Source organism: Mus caroli, chromosome 19 (assembly GCF_900094665.2).
Source record: "Mus caroli chromosome 19, CAROLI_EIJ_v1.1, whole genome shotgun sequence".
Lineage (NCBI taxonomy): Eukaryota > Metazoa > Chordata > Mammalia > Rodentia > Muridae > Mus > Mus caroli.
Window position 1 is genome coordinate 5,914,013 of NC_034588.1, and position 9,260 is coordinate 5,923,272.

General features: G+C 44.1%; 1 protein-coding gene, 1 long non-coding RNA gene and 8 other non-coding genes across 11 annotated transcripts in view; 9 read left to right on the top strand and 1 right to left on the bottom strand.

Moving 5' to 3' along the window:
* The window catches only part of Slc3a2 (solute carrier family 3 member 2), a 15,881-nt gene extending 14,270 nt beyond the window's left edge, over positions 1-1,611 (bottom strand). Inside the window, exon 1 of the mRNA XM_021152135.1 lies at positions 1,226-1,611. Within this exon, the coding sequence (XP_021007794.1) occupies positions 1,226-1,337 (112 nt within the window). The 5' untranslated portion in view covers positions 1,338-1,611. The remainder of the gene's footprint in view (positions 1-1,225) is intronic.
* Positions 1,612-1,683: 72 nt separating this feature from the next.
* Positions 1,684-4,665, top strand: LOC110285832. Of its 2 annotated transcripts, XR_002377087.2 has the most exons (10): positions 1,690-1,750; positions 2,391-2,443; positions 2,651-2,731; positions 2,919-2,968; positions 3,255-3,290; positions 3,469-3,503; positions 3,725-3,763; positions 3,998-4,042; positions 4,281-4,316; positions 4,458-4,665. It is a non-coding gene; the product is annotated as an uncharacterized LOC110285832 (long non-coding RNA). The 2 variants fall into 2 exon arrangements; XR_002377088.2 differs by lacking the exon at positions 2,651-2,731 and having other exon boundaries at positions 1,684-1,750.
* LOC115030037 lies at positions 2,243-2,314 on the top strand. Its single transcript, XR_003835629.1, has one exon. It is a non-coding gene; the product is annotated as a small nucleolar RNA SNORD25 (small nucleolar RNA).
* Positions 2,497-2,571, top strand: LOC115030043. Its single transcript, XR_003835635.1, has one exon. It is a non-coding gene; the product is annotated as a small nucleolar RNA SNORD26 (small nucleolar RNA).
* Positions 2,780-2,851, top strand: LOC115030042. The gene has a single exon (XR_003835634.1). It is a non-coding gene; the product is annotated as a small nucleolar RNA SNORD27 (small nucleolar RNA).
* On the top strand, positions 3,111-3,186 carry LOC115030041. Its single transcript, XR_003835633.1, has one exon. It is a non-coding gene; the product is annotated as a small nucleolar RNA SNORD28 (small nucleolar RNA).
* LOC115030040 lies at positions 3,336-3,400 on the top strand. The gene has a single exon (XR_003835632.1). It is a non-coding gene; the product is annotated as a small nucleolar RNA SNORD29 (small nucleolar RNA).
* On the top strand, positions 3,581-3,649 carry LOC115030045. Its single transcript, XR_003835636.1, has one exon. It is a non-coding gene; the product is annotated as a small nucleolar RNA SNORD30 (small nucleolar RNA).
* On the top strand, positions 3,834-3,900 carry LOC115030046. Its single transcript, XR_003835637.1, has one exon. It is a non-coding gene; the product is annotated as a small nucleolar RNA SNORD31 (small nucleolar RNA).
* On the top strand, positions 4,082-4,207 carry LOC115030047. The gene has a single exon (XR_003835638.1). It is a non-coding gene; the product is annotated as a small nucleolar RNA SNORD22 (small nucleolar RNA).
* Positions 4,666-9,260: the final 4,595 nt, after the last annotated feature.

The window sequence follows — 9,260 nt, forward strand, 5'->3', positions numbered from 1 at the left end:
AAAAAAAAAAAAAAAAAAAGAAAACCAGAAACTATCTCAAATATCGGAAAGAACATCCGAAGCATCAGTGAGAATGTCAAGAGGAGCAGTGTGCTCAACCAAATTCGTTCAAGGACAGTCAAAGAAACAAAGACAACCCCTGATAACATAAAAAAAAAAAAAAAAAAAAAAAGACAAAGACAAAAATTAAAATACTTTTTTTTTCTTTTTTGAAACAGGGTTTCAACTATGTAGCCCTGGCTGACAAGAACTCATTATGTGGTACATGCTGAGCTGCTGAGCTCCTCCTGACCCTGCATCCCTAGAGCGAGACCAAAGGCATGAATCAACATGCCCAGCATTATTTTTTTTTTAATTAAACTTTAGATGTGTATGTAGCACGTGTGTGTCAGGTGCCCATGGAGGCCAGAAGTGGGTATTGGATCCCCTGGAACTGGAACTGCAGATGGCTACTAGCTGGGAATTGAACCAGGGTCTTCTGCAAGCGCTGATTTTGAAATCAGGCTGCCTGGATTTATACCTTGGATCTGATACTGTTTATCTGGGTAACATTCAGCAAATGACTTAACCTCTTTGGGACCCGAGCTTCTCACCCATAACTTTACCTGAACACCTTCCAACTTGAATAGTAGGATTATGAAGTGAGGTTATGCAGAAGAGGAGTTAGTATGAGAGTCATGATAATTGTTCGAAAGGCAAGCTTCTGCATATAGATGTTTGCTATATGCATATGACTAGTGAGGTGATGCTACTGCACACTCTCAATAACCAGTCTATGGCTGCGACTTAGAAAACTGGTAAATTCAATGATTGTTCCCCCCAGAGCTCTTTATATCTAAGACCACCCATGCATAAAATGAGGGTTATCCCTAACTTTTAGGAGTGTGGAATATTAACGCATATTGGGTGCTTTAAACGGTAAGCCCCGTTGTGTGGAGAAGTGTCAGCCTCAGTAGTCTAGCACTTATCTACACATGCACATAGCAGCAGCTTTAATCTATAGCACTGCTAAAAACAAAACATGCAACATGCTCCATAAATGACATCTAATGCTGGCCCTACTTCATTCAATCCGGGCCAAGAACATGGCGAAAATAGACCAGGAAGCAAAACACAAAAATCGGTCTCCAGAATGACGCAGGACGTCTAGTCCTGACTGGGTTTCCCTAAAAGGCTTCATGCAAGGAAGCGAAAATCCAACCGAGCTCAGCCCAGGGCCCAGTACCTGAGTCGCCCGCTGCGCTCACAACCTGGACATCAAGCCCCGTCTGCGCGCTGGGCGGCTGGCGGGGAACCGAGACACCGCCGGTGGAGTGTTCAGTAGGTTCAGGATCCATAGAGATGGATCGACACGCGGCTTAGCGTGAGTGAGGGTGAGAAATCGCCTCAACGTATGGATATTGGTAGTTGTGACCCAGACAGTCGAGCTGTAGGGGTCGCGAACCCAAACCTCCAGCGATGACGTTTTACCCGCAGTGGGTAGGAACCGCCTAGCCGCAGCGCCAAAGGCGTACCGCCGCAATCCCCTAAAGCGCCTGCGCCTCTTTTTCGCGCTGCAAAATCAGAGGCGGAGCTCTCCACACGCTCCTGTGGGCGGAATCCTCTACCCACAATTCCTCCGGCGCTCGCACTCCGCTTACCTTAGCGCCTGCGTGAGTCCTAGTCCCACCTCCAAATCCCGTGGGCCTTTGCGAGAAGCTATTTATAGGCCACACGTTGTTCTTGTCGGCCTCATTTTTCCTTGCTCGGGGTAAGTAGTCTACATCTTTCTGTGATGCGCTCTTCACTTTATTTTTTTCGTGTCTTTATCTCTTTTTTTTTTTGGGGGGGGGGGGCTTTTCGAGACAGGGTTTCTCTGTGTAGCCCTGGCTGTCCTGGGAACTCACTTTGTAGACCAGGCTGGCCTCGAACTCAGAAATCCGCCTGCCGCTGCCTCCCGAGTGCTGCGATTAAAGGCATGCGCCACCACGCCCGGCTCTTGTCTTTCTCTTAATCAGCTTTCCTATAACTGCGGCTGACTTTTATCACAAATATCTATCTGCCACTGTTGTGAACCGCCGCCTGTATTTTCTTACGGAATGTTTGTTTCTGGTGGTTTAAAAGACCCTCGTGGAAAGCATTAATAGGCGTGGACTTTGGTAATGTGTTACGTAGTCTTAGCGGGGAGACCATGTTAGGGCATTCGACACCTAAAGAGGACAGGATTTTGTGAAGGACAAAATGGTGGCGGCAGTGCAAGGCCACCCCCTATGATGAGGACCTTTTCACAGACCTGTACTGATATCTCTGTGAGGATAAGTAACTCTGAGGAGGCTGGCCCTACACCACAGCCTTCTCATCCTCTATAGATTTCTTGGTGTAGAAGTAACCCGATGCTAACTTTTCTACAGGTTTGAGGTGCTACTTTACATTCAAAAGGATGGGAGTACACTCTCTTTTCAGAGTAAGTGTTAATGGTTTTACTAATATTTTTTAATTGAGTATAGGTTGTGTGTGCTACAGGGATGATATGAAAACTGAACTCTCTCTTTCTGATGGTTTAGTGGGGAAAACAAAAATTCTCTGAGTAGCACAGCCTGGCAGGGATTTGGATTGTTTGTGGCATAAAGTCTGTTATTGAAGTTTGGGGTTTTTTTTTTTCCTGTTCCAGATATGGTTCATCTCAAAGCCCTTTACACTTTGGAGCCAGGCCTGTTCAAGTTTACAAATAGCANATTTTGCTTGTAGTCAGGTAGGTATTGATGGCTGGTGCTTTCTTAGGGAGCATATTTAGATGGCCACTTAATGATGAACAATGTAAATGGCAAGCATATGCCTGAGTTGCAGTGATGTCATCTTACTACTGAAAAGTGGGCTGAAGAAAGAAGGTGCTGAGGTGGCTGTGAATGCATTTAAAATGACATTGTTTCTGTTTCCAGGGTACTGTGACAACGTGAAGAGCTCAAGCTGCCTCCCAGGATGAGTACAGGTAATTGTAAGTAGAGCTTGGGCGTTCTCTAGGGAGAGTAGCTGACAAGTATTGGGGCAGCACACCACTTTCTTGCTGCTTATTCTTTGTATTTCTAGAGAACATCTTATGTTAAGGCCTTTGTTCTCTTAAAAACTCAACTGTCAGATGATTTGAAATGATGGCACTGAACACTCCATGAAGGTGTGAATTTATAGCATGTTAGAGTTCTGATGGCAGTTAGTGCTGACAGAGATTGTAATTCTGTCCTGATGGTTGAAAATAACTGCTTGTTCCTCTTCCACAGGTTTTCCTGGTGATGATGAATCTCAGGCATTCAAAGGTTAGTTAGATTATTTTGGATGGGGTTTGTTCACTAGGTTGGCTGTTTCTATGATGAATCAAACTAGCTCACTATGACTGCTAATGAAAACACAGGAACACCTGAGAAACCAAAGGGTAGAGTGCGGGGGCAAGGGCGCTTATATCCAGCCTTTTCAACGTTTGTTATTTTTCTCCAGGTTCTGTTAGCAGTGCCATGCTTGTTGGCTCACAGGTGAGTAATTCCGGCATGTGGTGTGGTGTATGTGCATAGCATTGGACTGGTGGGGGGATCCTGAGAACATACTCTGTATATATGATGACTTTCATAGAATCTCGTTCGGCTGATGATTGCTGTTGAGACTTGGAAATCTGATTTTTCTCAGAATAATGGGTTAGATAGGAACAATCTACTGCAGGATTTTTAATATTGCTGATGACTGTCTTGTGTTTCAGAGAGGGTGTGTCTGGCTGAGAGCAAAGGAGCCATACCAGGTATATGTCTTAGTAATGCTTTTTGTAGTATAAGGTTGAATGTATAATACTTAGACCTAGTGAATTCCTGCTCACCCTGATGAACTGAATACCGCCCCAGTCTGATAACTGTGAGGAAAGGTACTTTCTGAGTTGTGAGCTCATCTTGGATCAAGTAGGAAATTTTTTATGCTAGTCTGATTTCTGTAGAAGAAGCTTAAGCATTAATGGCCCAAATTGTTTGCTATTTTCCAGGAAAGTTAAAGCGTATTTTCATCTTCAAGTCCAGGCTAAAATAAGGTGAGAAAACATAGATACAAAGTAAGCTGAACTATAATTTCCCCATGAAGAAATATTCACACGTCCTACTTCCTGTCCTAGCTCCAGAGCCTGAAAAGGTGAACCCACTGGGGCTGGCTGGGGGAAAAGAGGAAACTTTGTTCCAGAAGGAACTGTCTGAGGGATCATTTTTGTGTGTAGAAAGGGAAGACTTCTCACTTGATTAAAGAGGAATCAAGGCGATTTACTTGTTTTACAGGTCTGAGGAAAAGAATGAGCTGTGAGTGAAAGATAGGTAAGCCCTTCAAGTCATTAGAATGGGCGGGGCAGGGTTGGTGGGAAACTGGTTAACTAGACAGCCTGTAGTCTTTTTTCTGATATTGAATGTAGGATGATTTTGCTTTCTACTCTTAATTCAATTTTTTTTATCTTGCAGGAACAGAAATCATGAAAGATCTGTTTGTCCAGGCCAGTGTTTCACCATAAGAGATCACTTTAAAATAGATGAAATAATTCTTTGCAATTGCAAATTTACCTTCCTTGCTTAACCACATTCATTGTTAACTGTAGGAGCTGATATCTGGTCCTTCCATTGATGACTTGTAGCTCTGTATTCTAGCAATAAACGCTCTTTATGCTATTAATTGTGATGGCTTGTTTGATTTGGGTGGATCCTAAAATAAGTCTTGGTTTCACTAAAGTACAAACCCTCTACTTGGTGATTTCTTTAGCAGGAGTCTGGAGTAATGGCACCTGAACTTTGTATCAGCAGGGCAGGAAATCTGGCTAAGAATTCCCTAGGTCAATTATTATGATATGCAGAAATTGACTTACTAAAGATTCCTTTTATTTAACAAGAGCTTCTGTGAAACTTAAATTCATCCTGCAATTACAAAGAAACACCCATTTCTTGCTAAGAGTAAATTTGAAGCTGACCATGGCCTGTTAAGTTTAAGCCATGAGGAAGGCTTAGGGAGTAGAAGAGGCTGGCCATGAGCACGTGGAGAGGGGGGGACAGGTAGATCAAGGTCGCAAGTTAGGGTTTTTGCCTGTATACAGGTCTGCCTAAAAAATGGCTGGTGCCACAGTGCTAGATTCCCTAGAAGTGAAGTTCTATGGTTGGGTTGTGGGTGCTGGGAAGCCAAAGCAGGCTTTGCAAAAGCACTAACCCTACCCAAAAGGTTGCAGATGATCTTATTTACTTTGTTTCTGAGGGTCACAAAGTGAATAAAAACGTGATGGTGCACGCTTTTAAGAAGCAGGCGGATTTCTGAGACGAGGCCAGCTTGGTCTACGGAGTTCCAGGACACCCAGGGCTATACAGAGAAACCCTATTTAAGTGAGTTGTCTGGGAGGTGATGTGAGGTCTTAACTATACTGGAATTGTGAGTTGCTGCCATGCTTATCCCATTAGGTTTATGGGTGTGGCTTGTGTCATCACTAGCCTAATGGGCTTGTCTTTGAACATGTTGGGGTCCGGGTGTCAGGGTTTTTCTGTATAGCCCTGGCTGTGCTGGAACTCACTCTGTAAACCAGGCTGGCCTCGAACTCAGAAATCCGCCTGCCTCTGCCTCCGGAGTGCTGGGATTAAAGGCGTGTGCCACCACGCCCGGCTTTTTATGTAGGTTTTAAGCTTACTGATAACATTTCCTGATCATGTACACTATAGGGGAATTGCCAAGATTAAACAGAACAGATTGGTCCATGAAAAGGGACTACTACATTGGAGTGTTCAAAATTTAGGGATATAAGGACCAGGAAATCAAGTATTCAAAATACTGCAAGCTTTGAAAGCGCACACTAACAAATAAAAACAAAAGCCCACAGTTAAGTCCTGTGCTAAGGCTAAAAAAAAAAAAAAAAAATCAAATGGCCATCAAAAGCTGAGAAGTGGGGCTGGTGAGATGGCTCAGTGGGTTAGAGCACCCGACTGCTCTTCCGCAGGTCCAGAGTTCAAATCCCAGCAACCACATGGTGGCTCACAACCATCCCTAACGAGATCTGGAGCCCTCTTCTGGAGTGTCTGAAGACAGCTACAGTGTACTTACATATAATAAATAAATAAATCTTTAAAAAAAAAAAAAAGCAGCCGGGCATGGTGGCACATGCCTTTAATCCCAGCACTCGGGAGGCAGAGGCAGGCGGATTTCTGAGTTCGAGGCCAGCTTGGTCTACAAAGTGAGTTCCAGGACAGCCAGGGCTATACAGAGAAACCCTGTCTCGAAAAAACCAAAAAAAAAAAAAAGAGAAGTGAACTGTACAAGTAACAGAATTTGTTTCAGATCAGCCTCTGTCTTGCTGTCCTCAGTAGTTACCTGCTACTTGAGGGTACTGCTAAAATGAAGACACTGAGGCAGAGGAGGGAAAAAATTACCATTGTACCAGGAAAGGGAACAGATATTTGCAGAAAATTACTCATTAGGCAAGACTAGTATGGGAGCCACTGTTAGTCTACAATAGAGTGTGCTATTGTAGACTAACAGTGTGATGGCACATGCCTTTAATTCCAGCACTCGGGAGGTTCCAGGCTAGCCCAGTCTACAGAATAACAGGACAGCCAGAGCTGCACAGAAACCATCTGAAAACAAAAACAATACGGTGGTTGAGGAAGGGCAACAATGCTTGGTTTCTAGCAGGCAAGGAGTTGGATGTGAGGCTTCTGGTGAGTTCTAGCGTCCCATCTGTAATCCCAGTCAAGGTCATTCTTGGCTACATGAAAAGTTCAAAACAGAATGGCAACAATATGCACACATCTGGCTGTCAGAATTGAATAGGTGGTTCCCACTACAGCTAAAGTGCCAGGGCATGTTCCCACATGTACACTCAAAACAGTCTGTACTCTTCAAAAACACCCTAGCTTCACTATAGTTCACTCTGTGTGTGTGTGTGTGTTTATGATTTATTTCATTCATATGAATACATTGTAGCTGTCTTCAGTCACACCAGAAGAGGGCATCAGATTCCATTATGGATGGTTGTGAGCCACCATGTGGTTGCTGGAAATTGAACTCAGGACCTCTGGAAGAGCAGTCAGTGCTCTTAAACACTGAGCCATCTCTCCAGCCCCCACTTTGTGTTCTTGACACATTCCTGTTTTGTGTACTTTCTAGTCTATCACGGGAAGAAATTCCCAGTAAGGATCCTATCAATGTCTGGCAGGCAAAAAGTGTCAGTTCCTAGCACTCCATCAGGTGGCTCACAACTACCCCACAGCTCTATGTCCCAGGGGATCTGACACTCTCTTCTGGCCTCCAAAAGGCACCAAGGAAAACAATTCTCCAAAACCCATGAGCTCACACACTCATGCACATAAAAAAGGATAAAAAAATTTCAGCCTAGCATCCCAGTGGGCCATCCTAGTCTCAGCACTCTTGAGGCTGAGACAGGCAAGTTTCTAATCATCCAGAGCTACATGGCAAGACTATTTAAAAAGTAAGTAAACGGGCTGGAGAGGTGGCTCAGTGGTTAAGAGCACTGACTGCTCTTCCAAAGGTCCTGAGTTCAAATCCCAGCAACCACATGGTGGCTCAAAACCATTAGTAATGAGATCTGACTCCCTCTTCCGAAGTGTGTGAAGACAGCTACAGTGTACTCACATAAAATAAATAAATACCCATTAATCCCAGCACTTGGGAGGCAGAGGCAGGTAGATTTCTGAGTTAAAGGCCAGCCTGGTCTACAGAGTGAGTTCCAGAACAGCGAGGGCTATACAGAGAAACCCTGTCTCAAATAAATAAATAAATGGATAAATAAATACAAAAAAAAAAAGGAGCCCTTAGAGAAACCCTGTCTCAAATAAATAAATAAATAAATAAATAAATAAATAAATACAAAAAAAGAGCCCTTACTCCCACTTCTCTCCCTCACCTCTTACCCCCTTGCTCCCTCTCCCTCCCCATTTCCTTCTCCCCTCTCCATGTGATCATGGCCAGCCTCTACTCTACTCTCTCCTCTCTGCTTTTCTCTGCCTCTGCTACTTTAACTGCCCTCCCCATGCCCTAAATAAACTCTATTCTGTACTAAAAAAAAATTTTTTTTTTAATTCTTAAGAAAAGGAAATAAACCAGAAAACCAAGCAGAGCCTGGGAAGGTGGCACTTGGTAAAGAATCAGGATAGTTTGAAGACCTTCGTTTGATCTCCAACACCCATCCAAGTATCAAAACAACAAAAGCCAAGTGGTGGTGGTGCACACCTTTAGTCCCAGTGCTCAGGAGGTGATCTCTGAGTTCAAGGTCAGCCTGATTTACAGAGCTAGTTACGGGACAGCCAGGACTACACAGAGAAACAATGTCTCCAAAAATCCAGAAAACAAACACAGCAGTGACAGGACCTACCTGTAATTCCACCTCTGCCAAGGCAAAGACAGGAGAATCCCTGGTGCTTGATGGCCAGCCAGTCTAGCTGGAAGCAGTGATTATACAACAGTGAGACGGTGGAGGTGGGTGGAAAGGTGGCATAGAGGTTAAGGGCACTTGCTGCTCTTCCAGTTCCTGCAAGCCCTGGGTCCTGATTAGCAAGGGAATGAAGGGAAAACATATAGACATACTTACAGGTCAGGTATGTTCACTCAGATGGAATGGATGGATCCTACTACCTCCTAACTGAACCTCGACTTATTAGGTACCAAGTACAGGGGCGAGGGTTAGGTAGTCTCTCTGAGAAATCTCTGTAACCAAGTAGTCTCAGGCTGTAAACATTCAGGAGGAAGAGGATGCAGTTGTTAGTTTTTCAATTTTTTTTTTAAGATTTATTTATTTATTATATGTAAGTACACTGTAGCTGTCTTCAGACACTCCAGAAGAAGGCGCCAGATCTCGTTACAGATGGTTGTGAGCCACCATGTGGTTGCTGGGATTTGAACTCTGGACCTTTGGAAGAGCAGTCGGGTGCTCTTACCCACTGAACCATCTCACCAGCCCCCAATTGTTTGTTTTTTGTTTTACACAATCACCAGTTAAACACTTGTACTTGGGTCAGAAGGCAACTTTGCCTTCTAACCTAACCCATATGCAGACAATATTTGTCACTTTCTCCTGGGTCTAAGAGCTTGGCCTTTGTCATGTCCTACAAAGTACACTCAGGACTTCACTCACTCATATGTAGTGAAAATTCTGGAATTTTGGTTTCTTTAAAACCAAAAATGGAGCCGGGCGTGGTGGCGCACGCCTTTAATCCCAGCACTCGGGAGGCAGAGGCAGGTGGATTTCTGAGTTCGAGGCCAGCCTGGTCTACAAAGTG